At 36.1% G+C, this 23,051-nt stretch overlaps 2 protein-coding genes across 2 annotated transcripts in view; one reads left to right on the top strand and one right to left on the bottom strand.

The window, feature by feature from the left end:
- The window catches only part of LOC134797012 (dopamine D2-like receptor), a 281,210-nt gene that overhangs the window by 89,530 nt on the left and 168,629 nt on the right, over positions 1-23,051 (bottom strand). The gene's annotated exons all lie outside the window — the stretch shown is intronic.
- Positions 17,712-22,465, top strand: LOC134796932 (piggyBac transposable element-derived protein 3-like). The gene is made up of 2 exons (XM_063769126.1): positions 17,712-18,400; positions 22,387-22,465. The coding sequence occupies exons 1-2, from the start codon at positions 17,712-17,714 to the stop codon at positions 22,463-22,465; spliced, it is 768 nt and encodes a 255-aa protein (XP_063625196.1).

Below are 23,051 nucleotides of genomic sequence, written 5' to 3'. Positions count from 1 at the left end.
TGACCTTTATAGTCAAATGTCATTTCAACATGCGGGGTCTAATACAAGTTCGATATACTTGGGTTCTATTATCTCTGTCCCTCTAGGTATGTTCTCTTATAGAATCTTTCGCTTGCACGGGACTCAAAATAAGCACTCGAAGAAATATCAAACTTTGATCTCTTGTTGTACAAATAACTAAAGCCGGTATAAAATATAACGAGCCCACGTGCGCCATTTTTAACTGAAATGGCTTTCATGAAGCGAGTTCGATTAAATATACCGTTTCATTTACACTAAAAATATATATGTTGATTAATTTAAGAAATAACGGAACTTAATTAATAAAAAAATACACATTGCTGTATTTGATATCCTAAAATCAATTTCCTTGTTACAAACCGACCTGTTGGTCGGGGTACCACATTATGGAATTCACAAGTCCCAATGTTTAAGTAGTAACAAAATATTTTGTTAATGTTATGCAAACATTTCTTCAGTATAAGTTGGTATAAGGTTCGCGTTTATAGGTACTCGGGGCAAATTTAGAGAAGGAACGCAAAAAAAAGGTTTAATTACTGGATTACAGCAGTAATCTCACAATTAGTAATTTAACTATTTTTTGCGTCGTCTAGATTTGTCCATGAGTGTTAGCTTTGGAGGACAATTAACTTTACAATATTTAGCAAACAAGATGTAAAAAGCAGGTTTACTCCATCATGCCCAATGGATTTATTTTCGCCGCTAAATAAGCCGTTTTCGCCACTAAGTACCTAACTTGCTCAATTATTCTTCAGTACAATAATTTCCGTGTCATTGATCGTCACAGACACAAAGACAGCGTAATTGTGTTTATTTAACGAAGACAACAGAACCCGAAGAGCAAAAAAAAATATTATGACTTGCTGAGTGCGCTGGTTTTGTAGTTCCTTATATTGCTAAAACAGAAATGAAATCAAGAAAGAATTTCACTTCGTACTTACTCCCTTAGAATAAAAACGGGTCACTATGTTCTTTAAATATGATCCATTTTAATTGGATGAATGTGTAGTTAAGTATACATGACAAAAACGTTTCAGAAATCAGGGGACTTTGGGTGTTGCGTACATTTTAGTATCTAGTTTTCTTCATAGGTACACATCTTAGCTTTTAAGAAATAGAAGTTTCAAACAAGTTTCCATCAAGATAATTGGCCAAGCACGAAGTCAAGACTACGGTGTTCAGAGCACCGTACGACACATCCCTAGGTGGTTTTAAGTTAGGATACTTATACTAATTTGAAAAAAAAAAACAAGTTTGATCACGATCGGCTTACTGTATATTTCGTCAACTTTACCTTTGTTTCCAAAACCTGTGAATTTTAACTGTCATATACAGGCGGCGTAGCACGGTCGCGTTTTTATCGCTTGTCACCATGCCTGTCACGTTCTAACAAGTATGTTAGTTCAAACGGGACGCGCATAGTGATAGTCGATAAAAATGCAACCGTGCTGCGCCCGGTCTTCCAAAAATATTTTTTCGTAACAGAACAGTATCTAGATGCTGCTCTCACCGATCTGTTCAAAAATATACATACTGTATACAATTAATATATAAATGTAATGGTACTTAATGAGAAGGAATACTGTTTCGACGAATCAGATACTCTCAGTAAAATCTATAGGTAGATGACGCCATAGCTGTTAATAAATATTAAATGACTTTATTATCTCTATACGCTTTACTAACTCAATGTGCGCTAATGTGAAAAAAAAACACAACGACGTGAAGAACGGAATTCTTAATTTAAATTTGTACTGATAAACTCCAATAATAAATATGATTCTTACTGAGCACACTGCGATAGTCCATTGGTTGGAAAGCCCGTTCGAAATTTAAACTTATTTGCTCTATTACAAGGTTGCATTTTGCAGATCTTTTACTCTCTCATACTTATAGTATTCAGAAAAAAAATGAAATATCTCACAAAAGTAAGTAAGTAGAATTAAACTTTGTATCAAAGACATAAGTCATAAATTTCAATGCCAAAGTTTTAAGTAAGGATCTTTCTCACTAAAACTACTTCCTAATATGAAATGACCAGTGTAAGCATCAGTTAGCTAGCCCTAAGCAACCAAAGATCAGGCTGCAGTTTAAAAACTAATAAAGATAGAGTTAACCTGATAATTTTCCCGCCGTCTCCATACTTGTTTTAGTTGGATATTGACTGGTCAGCTGCCTGTTAGCTATAGTTTTCCCGAAAATCGACAGGACAGAGGTGAAAAATTTTGTATGAAAACTTGCAACTTTAAATGCATTTTTTATCGAAACTATTGCATTCTAAAATGAAATCAAAATCAGTCCATCGACTCAATTTTTTGCAAGCTTTCTAATGGTACCTCACACGATTCTTACAATTGAAAATAAAATTCAGCCTAACCCTCTAACCCCCTAAATTTCCCCCTAAAATCAGAAATAAGCAGTTTCGACTTATTCACAGTGTTAGTGATGGTACTTGCCATAACTATTCCAAATTTCAGGTACCTACATCAAACGGTCTTTGAGAAAAACGCATTTAACCGATTTGCAAGACCGAAGTGATCCCATAAGAGCACCGTGAACAAAGTTTTGTACGGTGCTCTAAAAATTAGGCTTTAAAGGACATTTATTTTATGATGTCCACAGAAAAGATGCTCACTCTACTAAAAGTGACATTATAAATTTGTCATTTAAATGAGTGACTTCTTGTTTTGACAGCGAGTTCCAATTTTATTGCAATTTTTTTGTTAATTTGATCCCTGCCGTAATAAAGGGAAGACCCTTTATTACGTCTAAAGGTTTTTGACCCAAATATGCTAAGATCGGTAATCCCTCCAGATATATTAAGCATGAATAATTTGTCTAAGAAACTGGCTCCTTGTCAAACACTGGGAGTGTTATTAATTGGTTCAATTAATCGCCGACATGAAGGGTCGTGACCACACGCCCGCGGGCTGAAGGGATGCGAGCCTGAGTAGGTACGTCTTGAGGTCTGTCGTGTTCACCAAACGTTTCTACCCGTATCTTTAATATAACTATTTATCCTTTATAATTTGACCTCTTGTTGATTCAAGTAGGTAAGCCGGGGATGTATGTAGGCATGATCACAAAATTATTCAATTGTCATATTTAGTTGTTAAACCAAAAGTTATAGGTACATTAAAATAGAATTAATCCCTGCAAAACTGTTAAATAGTTTGACAGCACTATACTACAAAAAACTAAATTTTATATTAAAGACCTATCATATATATAAAATTGAAAAACCAGAACGGGATAAAAAACGAGGGAAGAAGCGAGATAGCGCCTTACAAATTTCTAAAAAGTTTTTGACACGTTTCTCGAATACGACGCACGTATGATAAGAAAAACCTGTTCAAATCAATTATCTACATATGGGAATAGAACTAGAGCATAAAAACTATCGCTTCCGATGCGTATTTAATTTACAATAAGGAAAAGAAATTTTCATAACAATCTTCATTTTACGACATCGGCCATTTCTCGGCAACTCTCGGTTGCTTTCGTTTGGCGGTGCTACAGATTAGACCAAATAATCCGTAAGTTAAAGTAAACTAAATTATGTTTGTCATGTTGGTATACAGGTATTTCTGAGTTTTTTTACACGAAGTAAAATAAAAAGTGCTGTCAACCTCAACCTTAGTCTATAGAGCCCATACGAGTGATTTATATGTCATATATGACTTATCATTCTTATCAATCAAAGTAATTACTATATTATTATTATCAATTTGTATTTTGTTGTTTTAAATTTATTTTTGAGTTATATTATTCAGATTGACTTTCACGGTTTCGGCAAACATTGCCATTCGTCCGGGGAACGGGCTAAGAATGCTGAGATGGGCCAAAAATACAAAGTTGATAGTAAGTTATGTAGGTAGATTAAAGTGCATGTTCAGATGTTATTGAGCGACCTGATAAAAATAAGCAAATGTACAGTCAGCAGTCGGCCAAATATCGTAATATAATTTTGTTGCCATAGAAATAAGGATGTGGTCCGATATAGTGGCGAAATATTGAGAGACAAAAGCGGCTAAATTCAGTGGTGGCTCGGACACTTAGAGAGAATGGGAGAGGATCGTGCCGTGAAGAGAGCGCAGGTACTTGGGACAACAAAATGGGAGACGCCCGAGTGGACGTCCTAGGTACCGCTGAAACGACGTATTTGCTCAAGACCTGCTCAACCTCGGCCATGGCGACTGGCGAGAGCTATCGCAAGACCGAGAGAACTAGACTACCTATGTTTGTATGAAAAGGCGATTTAAGGGCGGTGGTCGTCCATATTCGTCTTAAGGCGAAAATTACTCTAATGAACGTTTTTGCAACTAGGCTTATAAGAACAAATAATAATTTTATCTTGAAACAAGTTTTAAATAAATACGTGTAGATGAAAAAAATACAATCTTGCCTTTTATCAAATCACATCATTTTTTGACAAATTTGCGAATTGAGTTATCCAAATAACGGCTACAAATAAGAAATCCCTATCACAGTTTTAAACCATGGCAGGGTTGAATACATAATAATGTCGGTATTTAACTAAACATAATAGACGAACTCTTTATTTCATTTACGCGAGCGGAGCTGCGGGCCCGTCTAGTATTAAGAATAAGAACATAATCTAATGCGAACTAATTGAGGACACCTAAGTATTTATTATATAAATTCTTTATCTTTATTTTAGGCCCGTTTGTCCATAGATTGTTAGTTATAAACAGACTTACAATACTAGAGTTAGTACTTACATCTTAACCTAGGTCTTACACTTTGTTTTAGTGAGTTATTTGGGGTCTTGATACACAGGACTATATAAGCTATTTTATTTTGATTTGTCAAGCCCTGTGTTTTATATAACCGGTAAGGTGTTGAGATTAGTAATCACCATCATCATTTGCTTGTCCTTGCATGCTTTTTTGGATGTTTCTTTCTTCTATTTGTCATCCGTCATTCCATCATTCACATATTTTTATATATTCCCTCATACATTCCATCCTTTTCGTTGGTTTTCCTTTCCTCTTACATCTCTCCACATTCATTCCTAATACCTCTCTCGCCTCATGACTCATCCCTCCGTATCACACATCGTTAACGCCAAATCTTAGATAAACGTATCGGAATGACAGATGTGAATGAAGTCGCGTGATCATTTCTAGATATTATGGCCGGGATACTTACCTACACGAGGCTACATTTTCAAGCTATTTTGCTATCAACCTAGTAGTTCTAGTAAATAAGCTAGGAAGCTAGTGCGTCGAACTTCGTGTATACAACACTAGCTTATTTCCAGGCTAGTAAGCTAGTGCTGAAGTCGTTCTATTTTTGGAGCTAGTAGGTAGTAGTAGAATCCTGGTAAAGGGCATTTATTTGTGTGGGCATCACATCACGAATATTTATTTGTTCCTGAGTTATGGATGTTACCTATTTAAGTATGTATTACGTATGTATATCGTCGCCTAGTACCCATAGTACTAGTACAAGCTTTGCTCGTTTGGGGCTAGGCCGATCGGTGTAAGATTGTCTCTAAATATTGATTTACTTAATCAATAAGGTTTTCGAATTGTATTAGTCATTGTGGTCATTGAGGAAGATAATAATTTCTAATTTGCAATCTGAATGTACCAGGACCAGTCACTTGTAAGTGTTCTTGACTTAGTCATATTTTTTAGCATCCTGAAACTTAATTTCTAATCTTAAAAAATATCGCTTGGCAATTGTAGATGTAAAATGAAAAATTTCAACTATAATACATTCTTATTATTGTACCTATGACTAATATTTATTTTTCAAAACTATTTTACCGACAAACAGTTCGAAACAAATCCTTAAGACCTTATCTTTGCCGTAATCCCTTCTTAATGAAGATAGATTGGTTAAAGTTGTAAATAATTAGGGCCTGGCCTAGCCTGTCTTCGGCACGTCGTCGAACAACTAACAAATCCACTGGAACTTACTGATTTCGCTCTAACTAGCCCTCTTCAACCCTTGTTCATTTCATCATTGTTACGCTCAAAGTCAAAAGTGATGGAAAGCCAAATATGACAAAAAAAACTGTGATTTTCATGCGATGAATTTTCATACTAGGTATACATAGTGACAGGTGACAGGTGTCATTTATAACCTAAAAATGCCAAATCTCGCAAAGTTGTATTGAGGTGACATCTGCGTACCCATCAAATTTGAAATAGTAGATTGTTAACCAAGGGATGAAATGATGCCTTTCACCCGAGTTAAACACTCTAGTTTTCTTTTCGAATACGAGGAAAGTAAAATGCAGTGTGTGTTTTTAGGGTTCCGTACCCAAAAGGTAAAACGGGACCCTATTACTAAGACTTCGCTGTCCGTCCGTCCGTCCGTCCGTCCGTCCGTCCGTCCGTCTGTCTGTCACCAGGCTGTATCTCACAAACCGTGATAGCTAGACAGTTGAAATTTTCACAGATGATGTATTTCTGTTGCCGCTATAACAACAAATACTAAAAACAGAATAAAATAAAGATTTAAGTGGGGCTCCCATACAACAAACGTGATTTTTGACCAAAGTTAAGCAACGTCGGGAGTGGTCAGTACTTGGATGGGTGACCGTTTTTTTTTGCATTTATTTTCCGTTTTTTTTTTCATTATTGTACGGAACTCTTCGTGCGCGAGTCCGACTCACACTTGCCCGGTTTTTTTTTAAACATGACTAAGTATACATTTTTATAGTATTTTTTGACGGTATACTTTCAATTAACAATTTAGGCAAAAGTATCGTTAACTCACATTTATAGACGGGTCTAACGCGAATTTTATTCAATTACCTTGATTTACCGACGTTTCGACACAGGTTTCACTGGTCGTGGTCGCGGCTGACTGATGTCCCAGCAAAATGTCAAAACAGAGATTTGTGCAACTACCCGACGAAGAGTGTATGGAAAAGTTTGGGGTACACATCACATTTTCAAACCACCCACTACACATAATGTTAATTATTGTCAACACTCACAATATCCACGCACACGTCCGAAGATAGATCTTTTGGCTTTAACTTCTGTATCACTGGTTCCCAAGTTGGTTGAAGCCAAAAGTTCTATCTTCGGACGTGTGCGTGGATATTGTGAGTGATGCGTGTCGGACTATTGACAATAATTAACATTATGTGTGATGATTAAAATGTGATGTCTACCCCAAACTTTTCCATACACTTTTCGTCGGGTAGTTGCACAAATCTCTGTTTTGAATTTTGCTGGGACATCAGTCAGCCGCGACCACGACCAGTGAAACTGTGTCGAAACGTCGGTAAATCAAGGTAATTGAATAAAATTCGCGTTAGACCCGTCTATAAATGTGAGTTAATATGTGTTCAAAACGCGAAAGTTTAAAATATTATAAAAGTATCGTTATTTATGGAATGGGGTGTCAAATATCCGAATGGAAAATGTATAACAAATTCATTTATACCAAAATTTCAATTGCTTATCGTAAAAAAAATAATAAAATCGTACTTGGAACCTAAAATGCTCTAGTGCAGAAACCTTTTACAAACAACAATGACCCTCTTTCAGAGCATGAGAAATGAAAAAAATACCTTTAAAAGGGTCATAAATATATTTTCCTAAAACTTAGACACCGCACCGCTGGCACGCACGCGACACGCATACTAGATGACGAACTTGCCCCATCAGTGTGGGTTAAGTTCGTCAACTTTTGAATACAATGGCCCAAACTGGAGACAATTCACAAACAAAACTAGTTTAGGATAAGCCTACATGGGCGAAGTTGCAGGAAATGTGTAAAAATAAACTTTGTGTCTTTTTTGTTTGATAAAGGTTCGTATTGTGTAGTAGTAGGTATTCCAAATTCATTAAATACGTTACAAAAAATAAAACTTCAAAGATATTTACGTAGACGTTACGTGACAGGGTCAAAAGTATAAGTATGTACACTTTTTCATCGTAACTCAACGGATTAAGTCAAAGTATGTAGAGTCAAGTAGTTCTTAAAAGTTAAAGTCCAAAAGGATTCGTTATCGTTTTAACATTTTAAATCTACCAAGACACACCTCAACTTATCCTCACGTTCCAATTAACACGCTTCTTTAAGACTATTTCCACAAAAGAAGTAACTTAAAAAAGCATAAAATCCCAAAAACTAGTCTCTTAAACTGACAACGGCACTTAGTCACCGGTCGCATTAAACTTGCATAAGTGGTGCTCGTGTAGCACAGTAAAGATACCGTTGGCTAAAAATAATACATATATATACTTAAGTACCTATATTATTTTAATTCATTCATAACGATCTAACAAAATGTTTATAGAATATATATGCAGAAATTTAACAAATTTTCCAACTGAATGTAAGTAAATGGGTAAAATATTAGAGGGTTTATAATTTTTTTCTACCCAAATTAGTATCATAGGACATCTATTTCAGTTAAAAGTTTATGTATGTTCATTAGTATGAGTACCTAGCTACCTACTGAAAACGTGAATACAAAATACCTACATGATTTGTTCCCTAGTTCGTACACATATCACAGTACCATCTCGCTCGCTATATCTTAATCCCGTAAAAGATTCGTATAGGTTTCAAAGTTGCCGAATGTTTCTAAGGGTTTACCTTTATTTTGCCGTCAATTTTTCTGCAGATTTTCGTTTCACAGAAATTTTTTCAAGTAATTTCAAATCGCAAAATAATCTTTATTTCTACTTCGCACAACGTATCAGCATTGCGATACAGCGAGGAAATGCCGCCAGCATCCTTGGTACAATGCCTCAAGGGCCTATTTTAGATTTAAGCTAGTTATTAATTTCGTTTAGTAGTACCACTGTATATATATTGTATGTAAATAAATGTTTTAAAAATCTTTACATAGAATATTTACTTCAAATAATTTTAGTTCGGATTAGTTATGTTTCACCAAAAATTTAAAACATTAGTTTTGTTTCAAGAACAATTTGTTCATGTAATTTCATTTCACAGAATCATTGATCTGTAGAAAAGTCACTTCTTTTAAATACGGTTCACCAAAATTGAATATACAGAATAGTCATTTAGTCGAATTTTATTTATTTAGTCGTTAATTTAACGCAATCTGCTTCTCTGGAAGGAATTCGTTTTTAGGGGTTGCCGTTCTAACCTAATCCACTTTTCTGCCAACAGTTCCTTTTCTTGGGGGTCGTAGTTCTAACCTAACCTAACTCACTTTTCTGGCAACAGTTCGTTTTCTTGGGCGTCGCAGTTCTAACCTAACCTAACCCACTTTTCTGACAACCGTTCGTTTTCTTGTGGGTCGCAGTTCTAACCTAACCTAACCCACTTTTCCAGCAAGGGTTCGTTTTCTTAGAAGTTGCAGCTCTAAAGTAACCTAAACTCCTTTTTTAGCAATTTCAATGAATACTACGAGTATGTGAAAGGTAATTATGTTAAATAATAATTGTTAAAATTAATATTCTGTGAACTGTAGTGTCGCACAAATAATATTCATTGAATAATAATTATACAGTCAGTCTTTTATTTTATTTAAAAATCTTTGAATAAATATTCTGAATTTTAATCAAGTTACAAAATATGTTTCTTTGAAATGAATAATCAAAGAAACAGAATTAATTGTAACAAAAATGTGCGATTCGATTATTCTATGAATAATTTTTTGTATAACAAAATTCTGCAGAAAATTTGGCGATAAAATAAGGGTACACCGTTTCTAAGATTGTATATACTCGAGAAATTGTGACGGATACCGCCGTGACGGGGCAGCCCAGTGGTCCAGGGCATTAGCCGCGTAAGCTGGAGGCGCTGGTTTGATCCTGCCTCCGCCATTGGAGGGCTTAAGGCACTTTTTCTTCAGTATAAGACATTTATTTCAGTTCATGATTATATCCGTTACAGTTATACTAAAAGAAGAACTATTAAATAAGATTTCCAATAGGCTGCTATTTACTGATCACCAGATTTAGTAAAATTTAATACCAAAAAAAATCTACTTTACCACCCTAAAATTATAAATGATCTCCAAAATGATAACACCATTTTAATGTGAAATGATTACCAATTTTATTACATTTTACTATCCTATTAAAGGAAATGACACCAAACTAATCATTATTAACCCAAAAATTGTAAATAATTACCAAATTTCAAACCCCATTTTAATGTCAAACCTAACCTAACCCACTTTTCTAGTAGCATTTCTTTTCTGTAAGGGTCGCAGTTCAAACCTAACCTAACCCACTCTTCTAGTAGCATTTCGTTTCTGGAAGGGTCGCAGTTCAAACCTAACCTAACCCACTTTTCTAGTAGCATTTCTTTTCTGTAAGGGTCGCAGTTCAAACCTAACCTAACCCACTTTTTAGAAGCATTTCGTTTCTGTAAGGGTCGCAGTTCAAACCTAACCTAACCCACTTTTCTAGTAGCATTTCTTTTCTGTAAGGGTCGCAGTTCAAACCTAACCTAACCCACTTTTCTAGTATCATTTCTTTCCTGTAAGGGTCGCAGGTCAAACCTAACCTAACCCACTTTTCTAGTATCATTTCTTTCCTGTAAGGGTCGCAGGTCAAACCTAACCTAACCCACTTTTCTAGTACCTAGCATTTATTTTCTGTAAGGGTCGCAGTTCAAACCTAATCTAACCCACTCTTCTAGTAGCATTTCGTTTCTGTAAGGGTCACAGTGCTAACCTAGCCCACTTAACTTAACCTTCTTGTCTAGTAGCATTTCAGTATGCTACTAGAAAAGTAGGTTAGGTTGGGTAGGTATGCGGTGCGGGGTACGGGGGGTTGAGCGGGAGGGGCTAGTAATTTTGGCATCATTTTACTTTATTTGGTAATATGTATACATTTTTTGGTAATCATAGTGGTTTATTTGGGTCAAACAGATCACTGTGTTATGTCTTTCCTGTAGACATACACAAGAGTACTGTTCGCGATAACACACTAGTTTTCTCTCCTGTGGGCAATAGTTAACAGCTTGTGGGCATGTAAGTAATGATTTTATCATAGTTCTTCAAATAAAAGGAGGACCTTTTCACGTGGATAAGGGTTAAATAAGAAAATTAACCTTTATAGCCCTTAACTCTTGTGTATGTCTACAGGAAAGACATAACACAGTGATCTGTTTGACCCATTTAGGTGAAAATATCGCATTAATTTAGTCTTCAAGATTTGGTGATCATTAATGATTTTTGGTGATCATTCAATATAATTGGTATTAGAATACAATTTGAAGCGCAGTCGTAATTAAAACGGTGGTACTTTTGTAATTTTAGGCCTTATTTTTTTGGTATTCAGTATTTTTTTTTGTAATCATGATTTTTTTATTTAGGTTACCAAAGTATTTTTTGGTGGTCATTATATTTGTAGCCTTTCCAATACCCCATACTAGCAGTCCGTAAACGACTGGGCTATCGTTGAACCTCGGTTGCAATCTCCTACTCGTGGAGCATTATTTAAATCTGGCGACGCTGCTAAAACATGTACCGCACCTTTAATTTTGTCTCCAGTGCACAGTGGGGCCGAGTTGTGTGTAAGGGATTTTAGTTTGTTTACTGTTCAAATAGGTCAAGGGAGGGTGAAGGTAAACTGTTTATTTAGTATGCTGTGAATACACAATACTACCTACATTTGTATTTTGGATCTTTCAGGGATATTTGTGAATAACTGTAGGTGTATTTAGAAATCCCATGCATGGTAAAATTATAAAAGTCCACCTCAGCTAATTTTACACCGAGTTGAGTAGAAGAAAGTGAGGGAGTGTCGTTATAAACGTCATATTTTCATAGAAATACGTAAACATCTTAGTTTCTATGAAAATTTGTCGCTTACTGAGATACGAGTATCTTGGTCCGACTTTAACAGGTCCATCCATTCAAGAAACAATATCTGGGAGACCGAGATTTATCTTTGCTCGGAAAATATAATTATAAAAACTTAAAAAGTGCGCGTATTCCCAGCAATTAAGACCTAGCTAGATCGATTTTTGCGCCACCAAAAACCCCCATATAGCAAATTCATCGAAATCGTTAGAGCCGTTTCCGAGAAGCCCGAAATATATAAATAAGAATTGCTCGTTTAAAGGTAAGTATGTACAATAAAATAAGATTGCTCATAAATCCCTTATAAATTCTGTCACGATGCTTATGTTACATACCTGTACAAAAGGCTAATTTTCAAAATCATTCCTTTATTAGTTTAGTACTAGCGTAGTAATTATACATATTGTTTATAACGGAACTGTTTTATAAATATTATAGATGTACTGATCCATACATAAATAAATACCTTTCTAACCGAACGAAATACGCGAAACAGCGTTGCGAACTCGGTGTAATGTCACCGTGTCACTGTTAACGTCTCGACTTGGCAGTTGCAGCTGCCAAGAGTTGCAGTCCGGTGTAAAGTCCGTTATGGATGCCTGGTTGTCTTGTTAGCCGGCGCCTAGAGCTGCGAACTTGTATATGGTAAGTTGGGGTCGTTACGTGATCTGGGTAGGTCCAAAATTCACAAAATTTTTAGAGGATAGTTGGCGACTGATTCTCCATACAAACGAAGACCCATTAGAAGAAACATTAAGAAAAATATTTTTGCACAATTTGATGTTTATTAACCATATATATAACTAGTGGCTCTGTGAGCTGTAGACCTCGCGAGCAGAGGTTGAAATAACATGGTGCTAAGAGCTTTAAATACACCGTGTTTTTTTTGATTTCCGTTAATTTCAAGGGTGCATTCCTGAGCTTAAATCAAGTAACTTTCTCAAAGACACCGATGTTCTAATTAAGTCCATTTCGGAGATAATCCATAATTTATTTTTTTACTATAAGGCCTCTACAAGCGTGTACACTTGCCTTAGGGCCGGCTTACATATTGATTAGTGTTTAGAATGAGTTCATACATTTGCTACTAAACTTAAGTACAATCTCGGTCGATTGATGTACGAAATGACATTGATATGTCACAGATTTCAATTGTTTGGTTGAGTTAAATGTAATGCCCGTGTTACAACAACGCTATATGCTACATTTAATTACTTTTTAAACAAAAAAAAAAAAAACAAAAAAGAAAACAAAAAAAAAATTTTTTTTAGAAAATTAATTATGCCATTTAGTTCTTATAAACGTACTTAACTATACCCCGAAGTTAACGGAATTCAATAAAAACACGGTGTATAGTAAATTAAAGAAAAACAATACGAAATTTATGTGTAAAAAAATACAAAAAGTTATAATATCCCAGCATACAATTACTGGGGATCGAACCCAGACCCTCTGTGCAAACAGAAAAAGCGAACGTTTACAAACTGAGCCAAATAGTTCTTAGATGGGTTGACGAAATTTAGCTACTCCTTCTCAAATTAAAATTAGTTAAAATTAAATATCTAAATACCGCCTAAACCAGCGATAATTTTTTTCTGCATTTTTTGCTATTAACTCTGTAAACATGTTTCAAAAAGAAAAAAGTCTTCTGATATCGATACGACTATTTGTTTAGGCGCCAGGTATCACGAGTCCGCCATTTTTAAAAATTTCCAAAAACCGGATTGACAAAAAAATTTTATTTAGTCATAAAATTCGGTCACAAAATTTCACGAGAATCGGTTAAGAATTGCGACCTGTAGAGGAGAACATCCGGACATACGAAAGCAAAATGCCCGAGTCAAAACGTAGACCTTCGCTTCGCTTCGGTCAATTATATGGCTCTTCGTTTGACATTTCTCAATATTTTACTTATTATAAGAGTTAGGAGCAAAAACTAATCCCATACAATTTTTTTAAAGCTGTGATGAAACGGAGTCGTAGTCATCACAAATATTTTCTAAATCTAATGATATCTTTGAACATGCACTATGACTGTACTTTAATTTACTGTATAGGATTAAAGGACAAATGTCGCAGTACCGACATAAGAAAAAGAACCAAAGTTAGAGACATCCTCACCCACATAGACTTGCAGAAATGGAGGTGGGCAGGCCACACTGTAAGGTGTAAGATCGAAAACTGGAGCCAAAGAATCCTTATGTGGCACCCAAGAGACGGGTCAAGAATTCAAGATCCAGAGGCCCACATTTCAAACGATGGGAGGATGAAATAATAACTACTGTAGGACCATTCTGGACAAGACTGGCCAGGCAGAGGAAATACTGGAAAGAGTTGGAGGAGGCCTTTGCCAACAGGCACACTGAACAACGAGACTTCATTTAAAAATCAATCCAAGCAAACAGTTCCAAGTTCAGAAGAAGAGGCTATACAAATATACAAATACAAATACAAATGACTGTACTTTAATAAAGCGTAGATTATAATACCTAATCAAATTATAATGGCATCAGTTATAATAATACTATACAGTTTTAATAAGAAAATCTTAACTTGCGAGTTTCGAATCCAGTCATGAACATTTCTGGCAATTCGTAAAACTCTATCGGAATAACCCCAATGCCCCTCACAAGTTCCTCCGACTAACTGTTGTTTATACAACTTGGCATTCTTGTTCCTGGAAACTTTCTGATGACAGGACATTTATACAATCTGGGTTGGAAAGTGTAAAGCAAATTCCAGTTAGGTTGGCTTTTAGGTTGAGGTTTACGGTATAAAACAACGTTAAACAAAAATATAACAGATCCACTTCACCATTTCTCCAGGATCCCATAATAATCAAATCTTGATCCCTTTGAAATAAAACGTTTTCAAACTATCCCCTATCCAGCCGTACCACGAATTGACACTTGACGTTTACGTTAGCGACTGCGTAAACTCGATCGCAGTACATCTCGCTCGCACTGATGTATTGGTGCGATAGAGAGGGACTGGGGAAATTCCAGTTCAAATTTCAACCGATTCCATTTTACCAGCGATTTAGTCACATTTCAACTTTATTTTAGTTTCCTGTGGTTATCTTACGAATGTTGTAAATACATGTGAAAGTTTGAATATTCGGGTATCTGTAGGACCTACAATGAATACAATGAATTCGGATAATTTTCAACGCGCAGGACTTACTCCTGCGTGAGATGCGCGCCAAACACCAACCTTCGCCAAACACCTTCGTCAAGCTCGTATCAAAACCATAGCACGTTGTTAAATTAGAACCGACCCCCTTCGGTTAAAGATATTTCGCGCTGATTGATTGGTTGTTTTGAAAGAAGTAACTGAATTTTAGGACTAACATATTAAGATAATAGCTTCTCACGAACCTCCACAACGGTAGAACTATAGCCAAGTGATAATGCATCACGACTACTATTTCCAGCTTCGGAACGCCTAGACAATTACCGAGTTTCGACCCTCGAAGGGTCAAAAATGGCCTCATCGCAATGAGGGTAAATCAATTTCATTTTTTCAAGATCGAGTGAAAAGGGTCAGCGTGACGGAATGATATCCGACGTAATTTATCAGAGGCCGCATCTCATGTTTAAATTGAGTGTGCTACATTAGGCTGATACGAATTCTGATTATCTTAACTGGTTGTCGAGATTTTAGCTTCTTTTTGTAGTTACTTTCACTACAAAATTTGATAGTTGGATGTAAAGTAAAATTACCGATAATATCCAATGTTTAAGACCACACAAAATAGGTACTTAGTAGTTAAGTGGAGTGATAAAACTGACAGCGGCTGATGTTTAGTTACTTGGTTCCATTATAATTGTTATTTTCCATGTAAGATTTTTTTGAGTCATGTGAGTCAGTCGATCGATCAAATACCAAAACATAATGAAACTCATATGCGAGTTCTCGCAACGCCACCGTCTAAATGAGCCCTTACTCACACAAGTAAAAGCAAAAAATATACTTTTTACCACGCGATATCATGAATGCTGCAAGTTTGGATAAAAGCGCGAATATTATCGAGTTACAAAAAACAAGCAATTCAGCCCTCGGACTATTTATTTTATTCAAAACATGAAAAGGTTCGGCCGCAGCGCAGGTGCCGACACCAATTAATCCAACGCAGATACGTTTCATTAATAATCAGGTCACAAAGCCTAACCAGGCCCCGGTTCCAAATTACAAATTATATCAATTTATAAATTCATCTCATTTTGATATTAGTCCGTTCAATCCGTTCATCTCATGCGTACTATGTGGATATTTTATTTATAAGGAAGGAAACACCTGAAATACTTTGAGATACTTAGCTTCAATCGATTCTATTTCTATCAAGGATCATAAGTTTTTAGACCAATCAAGTTTAGAGTACAAAGATACAAATAAACTATAAAATTTGTACCTATAAAAAATATAGCTATAGTTAATCTTTAAATGAGGTTTTTTTTTAAGTAATAAATTGTGACCTGTGCTCTTTGCTCATATAAACAGTAAAAACGTACTTAACCCTAAACTCGATATCGTATCTAATAATGCACATTTTTTTTGAAAAAATCTGGCGGGTAGTAGCAAATGTTTTCAATTATTTTTTTGGTACTAAGCGGTAGATAAACTTATAACCTTCCGGCCAAAATATGTATTTTAGATTTCTGGCAACACTATTTCACAGTAGCTAGCAAGATGGTGGACCGTGCGCGTGCGGCTTCGAGTTTCAAGGTGATCATATATTATAACTCCTTATTTTTATTAATTTCGCGGGTAGCAAACGGTTTTGTTTTGTAGTCTAATAATTGATCTATCCACTTTTAGTGTTATTTGATAGAAATAGGTTACTTTTCAAAGTAAAATATGACCGTCTTTCTTGATGTATCTTTAAATGCACATTGCCAGCTTACCATATATTTACTTCAATTTGGTCGTGTGCATTTCTAGATACATTGCCGAGTTTCGTATATTATTAGTTATATTTTATCCCGTGCATTTAAGTACACATTGCCAATAGAGTAGTTGTATAAAAAAACATCGTTCATGAAGAAAAATCTATTTATTTCTATTTTTTTTTCGTGGTTTGCAGCCAATCACAAGATCTCAAAGAATTTTGGCATTAGTACCCAAGCCAGGAGCAGGCTCTGATCTAGAAAGGAGTGACACCTCTGAAGATGAACTAGAACTTCCCGCACGTATATATAATTCTGACAGCTCACCTGCACCATCTATAGCGTCATCTTTAGAAAATTTACATCTGTTGTCAGACAGTGAAAGCGAATCTGATGAAATTCTAGTATCAACTAAAGATGGAAACAAATCATGCGTGCAACTTACATCGACCGAACCTTGCCCTAATGATGCTAGTCCACAGGCTCTTACAGGCTCACCCCTGACTCCAACTGTGCGACTAACATTAACCAGGCCCTGTTCTAATGATTCGAGTCCACTAGCACCTTTATACTCTCCTCTGACTCCACTCGTTCAGTCGAACCGTTCAACTATGAAAAAAGGCCAGATGCAACGTAATTCAGCTGTTTCCACCATCCATCCATTCTCGCCATTAGCAGCGCCAATGACCCCTTCTTATTGTTTGAATCCTTCTCCGTATAACGCAACTCGGTCCAAGAAGAACAAGACTCAAGTCGTCAAAAAAAAAGTAGTTAAACAAAAAAAGTTAAACGTGAAATGGGCGACTCAGCATTTTCGTGGCAGTGCAGATATCGAAGAAAAAATATTTAGCAAGCCTCCTAATACTAAGCCGCCTTTAGAATATTTCCGTATGTTCTTATCTGACGACTTAATGGAATTGATGGTGGAACAAACAAATTTATACCACGTACAATCAAAAGGTACATCTTTGAACGTTACTATAGACGAAATAAAAGACTTCATCGCTATGGAACTGCTCATGGGTATTGTTGATATGCCAGCTTATACTGACTATTGGTCAAAATTCCTGAGGTTCGATAAAATAGCAGATGTAATGAGCTTAAAGCGTTACGAACAAATCCGACGATATCTGCATTTTGCAGACAATGAAATGGACGATGGTGATCGATACTATAAAATCAGACCATTTCTTGAAAGAGTCCGTCTTAATTGCTTAAAAGTCGAAGAAGAAAACCATTTCAGCATTGATGAAATGATGGTACCCTATAAAGGCACAAGAGCGGGCTCAAGAAAGCAATTTGTTAAAAATAAACCTCGCAGATGGGGGTATAAGGTATTCGTTCGAGCAGGAATGACTGGATTAGTGTATGACTTTTTGATTTATGGAGGGGAAGACACTTTTCGCTACCATGCCTTTACTGAAGAGGAAGACTGTATGGGTTTAGGTGCAAAAGTTGTTATAGCACTATCACAGAGTATTCAGCTGCCTGCTTGTAAAGTATTATACTTCGACAACTTCTTTACGTCGTTAGAATTGATTCACCATATGAGGAACGAGTATGGGATTTTCAGTTTAGGTACTATAAGGTCGAATCGTTTGCGTGAAGCCAACAAAAAATTACCCACTGATAAGAATCTAAAGAAAAAAGGACGTGGTGCTCATGTTCAAGTAGTCTCAAATGAAAGCAATATTGCAATAGTCAAATGGTTTGATAATAAATGTGTCACTGCAGCTAGTTCCTATGTGGACGCTCATCCGAGTCATAATGTTTTGCGATACAACAAAGCGACCAAAACCAGGCAACAAGTAGCTTGTCCTAATATGATTCGCCATTACAACTCACACATGGGAGGAGTAGACCTCGCCGATATGCTCATTGCTTTGTACAGAACGGAAATGAAAGCGCATAGATGGTACATACCCCTCTTTTCCCAGCTCCTCGACATCTGTGTTAATAATGCTTGGTTGGTTTACAGAAGGGAGACTACTGAATCTAAGCCATTAAAACTGAAGATCTTTAGATGTGCAATAAGTAAAAGCCTTGTTACATTGCACAGGGCGCTAACAAGAACTCCAGGAGGGAAAAAGAAATTCTTGACTCCTGATTGTCAAATTGACAGTCGATACGATCAAATAGGCCATTTCCCAACGTTTATGGCTAAAGGTCGCTGCAAGAAATGCATCAAAGGGCAAACCAAATTTGTATGCTGTAAATGCAATGTAAGACTGTGCTTGACTGAGGATCGCAATTGTTTTTATGATTATCACAATATGTCATAAAGTATACCTACCTATTAGTTAAGGTACGTGTTAGAAGATAAGTTTTTTTTGGACGTTTATGTTTTTAGAGATGTTTATATTTTTTTAATCTGATTCTCAGTTGTGCAACAAGTGATCTCGTTTTGTTATAAAAATTTAAGCCGGTATAAAGCTATAAGTCAAATATCCATTTTTGGATTTAATATAAGATATGTTGTTATAGAGATTCTTTTCAAAATCGACTGTGTTTTATTTATCTCACCAGCAGGCAAAGTATCCTTAAAGATACGCAGTTATTTTCAATTATAATCTAGAACACTTGGCAATGTATCTATTAGGATACATGCCATAAATACAAATATATAAATGAAATATTTTTTTTTACATTTTTTATATGTATTTTTATCGTTCAGGAACTAAAAAATTCCAAAAGAAGAAAAAAAGTCGTACACTTATATCCTTGCCAACTTTAGGGTTAAATTTTATTCCATTTCGAATCAAAAGATTTTCTGGCATCTTCTTTTATTGTAGGTTTTTAGTAATTGTCTTACCAAGTCTTTTCTTTTCCTTCTTTTTTCTTTTTCCTAAATAGGTGAATTGTCTTGTTATCTGGACTTACCTGTAACAAAAAAATATAAGGTTATTTTATGATAGAACTAGGTACTTACGGGGCGTTCAATAAAAAGTGAGAATGAGTATGTTATATACAACTTTTATTAAATGTTATTTTATTATTCGACATAGTCACCTTTTGACATAATACACTTAGTATATCTTTTTTCTAAACTTAAAATTCCATTTCTAAAAAAGGTTTTATCTTGAGTGCTTAAAAAATCTTGTACTGCAGCGACTACCGCGTCGTCGTCTTCAAATTTCTTGCCTCTTAGGTATTCCTTCAATCTCGGAAATAGGTAGAAGTCACTAGGGGCGAGGTCTGGTGAATACGGAGGATGCTTAAGGATATCGAACCCAGCATCACGTATTGCAGCCATTGCAATGGCGGACTTGTGTGCCGGTGCATTGTCCTGATGGAACAACACAATTTTCGAGAGTTTACCTCGCCGTTTTTCACGGATCTCATTGCGCAATGTTGCTATTTGTTTGGCATATAAAGTGCCCGTAATAGTGGCTCCATGCACGAGATACTCAATCATTACGACCCCTTTACCATCCCAAAAACACAGCCATTGACCTTACCGGCAGATGGGCCCACCTTGAATTTCTTCGGAGTTGGAGATGATGGCATTTTCCATGTCATAGACTGCAGTTTTGTTTCAGGGTCGTAATGATGGAGCCATGTTTCATCCATTGTTATAAATTACGCCAAAAAAAGTTCCCGGTCTTGCTGTATCAGGTCCAAAGCTTCTTGACAAATCTCGATTCTAGTTTGTTTTTGCGTGTCAGAAACCATTCTGGGTACCCAACGCGCTGATACCTTTTTCATACCCAAGCGTTCATGTAAAATATTATGCACGCTCCCCGTTGAAACCTATTGTTTTTCTGTATAAATCTTTAAATGCAGTTATAAAGTCATAGAAAAAATAAGGAAATGTTCCCTGTCAGACAGTTTCCCTAAAAAAGACAATAAGCCCGGAATGGTGGCCGCTTTCGGACGAAAAGAGCGCCTGGCGTCCGCGTCCGGTGGCTCGTTGTAACTGGTCACATCTCTGGATGAGAATAGCTCGGGACCGGGCGAAGTTTAATAGAGAGGCCCATGTTCAGCGGCTGATAAAGGTCTGATGTTGATGAAAAAAAATGTTTAACAATTAAACAATATAAATGTTGAAAGTTCGAATGTCGCTTCTGGTGTACGAGCCTCACATTTCCATATTTTTCAGGAATCAAACAACAGCTTTTGTTAGCCGTATTAGTATTCAGCACGGCGCGGGCGCGGCCGGCCGGCGCGGCGCACAACCAATACTAATAGTTTTTCATCGAAACATACTCCAATTATATTTCATGTATATGTGTTTATTAAAGGGATGTAATCAAGAACCCTTTTCTGTGCAAACTAATCCATAGGAGCCTGATTCAGATTTATCAAAATATTTTGGTTTTGATGCGACCTTGACGATTTACTTGGTGATTTTAATAACAAAACTTCCCTGAGACACAGACATATTTAATATATTAAAACAGTCACTGACGTATTTTAAGTCAAAAATCGCTCGACATGTTTCACTGCGTACCGAGCAGCATCATCAGGACTCGCGTTAGCAGACCGGCGCAGACTGCGATCTTTAACTTAAAATACGTGATCAGTGGCCCGTTTTAGTATAGGTATTTAATGTTTTCTTGGTGTGGGTATGACGTCAATCAGAAGCACAACTTTCTCTTCATTTCGCATGCATCAATCACGCTGAGCTATTTTCAAGGTCGTATCTAAATACGATCAAAACCGTAACAAGTTGTGTAACCTGGAATCGGGTTCGAGGAGGGAACGCATTCTCTCCGTCTAAGAGAATCCCATTTAGAAAATAAAAAAGTAAACATAATAAGACTTCATAAAATATTAAGTGATAAACTTAAAATAAGATTTAATAGCATTAATATCTCCTTTTATATTAAGATTTTCTGTAAAGAATGAACAAATAAATAAAAGCTCTGTAGTTTGCAAACTGCAATGCAATGCTGCTATTATAAATAATGGCTATAACCTATCACTATACCGATTTTATCATCGCTTCATTAAACGATCTATTTTTATTAGTTTTACTTACAAGCCTTTCACGTATTTTCTAAAGAAAGCTTTCAAGAAAACAATTTCAACACAGGCGGTCTTCTTTCTTTTTTTTAATACTGTTTAGATAACGGAAGCAATAGCGCTGCACATTTTCTAACATAATAAATTTCAGACACGTATTTTGCCATCACACTAAAGGCAGGTGCATCCGGCTCGAAGGACCATTTGGCATGGAAAAGCCGTTGTAAATCAAAAATTAGACGTCGAACGCGACAGGGAATTTATCGACGGAGCTCGGGATAGATGGCGTTGTATTAAAAAAGCCAGTGCTACCGTCCAGTGTACTTTGACATCTGATTACGAATACGTGTAACTGACTTAAGAGTCAAGTTGTTTTGGAGACGAGCTCTTAGATTAGTAGAAATTGGTTATGATTAAGCATGTCATTGCTAAAGCTTGCCGAGCACGAAACAATCGAAAATAATTGATAAATTTGTCTAGCCTTCCATTGAGGTATAGTTTTGAGGAATCTACGGTTCACGTTATGTTGGTTTGCTAGGATTATATTCGTGCTCGGAAAAGTGAAGAGAATAAGGCAGCGATACAATGAAAGCTAGGGTGCCTTCATAATTCAGGAATTAGTATTCGAAGCGACGCGCCGGTCTGAAGCGGTATTTGAACTTTACAAATACGATCATGATTTGAGGTTGAATTGAATTTTCTTCCCAAATTTCTCAACATGCATGACAGCCGGACCATTGACAACATGACGACAGAGGAGGACGATAGGGATTATTCTAGCGAGGACGAGGTGGGAAAGGGCTGGTAAAGGAACGATCTATAAAATTACATCTGCTTATCTACGTACACTGCCATTCAGAATCAAGAACCAGAATCATTCAGAAGGTTATAAAGGACCGAATAGCCAAATCGCTACCTTGAGAGAATAGTCAATGTGAGCGAGACTACGAATAATATAAATTCAAATAATTTTTCACCACACCGGCTCGTAAAGGATTTCTTTACTCTTTAAAAAACTGGTGAGAAAGTTGCATTTTGTCCACAAGAGTGGCAAGGTAAGGTAAATAAAAGGACAAGGTAAAAAGATGCAAATGTTGAGTTGTTTCCTCATATTGACTTTTAAGTGATGATTTAGAATGATAATAAAATTATTTACTAACAACTTTAATTTGAATTTCATTTTAATATTTTATGGTTAGTATTTTCCTCGCGTCGTGATTTTTTTTTGGTTTTGTAGCAAAGTTTGTTCAACTCTCGTGCTTAATAATTTTGATATATTCAAGTCTCACCGGAGTTTAATAGGTAAGATATCATACCGAGATCAAATAGTTAATATCGGAATGCCGCCGTGACCGGGTTACTTGTTGATTTAAATGCGCAGCGTGACGGTTTAA

This window comes from Cydia splendana, chromosome 14 (genome assembly GCF_910591565.1).
Source record: "Cydia splendana chromosome 14, ilCydSple1.2, whole genome shotgun sequence".
NCBI classification, from domain to species: Eukaryota; Metazoa; Arthropoda; class Insecta; order Lepidoptera; family Tortricidae; genus Cydia; species Cydia splendana.
Note: the sequence above shows the minus strand (reverse complement) of the source record. Positions and strands in the feature narration are given on the sequence as shown.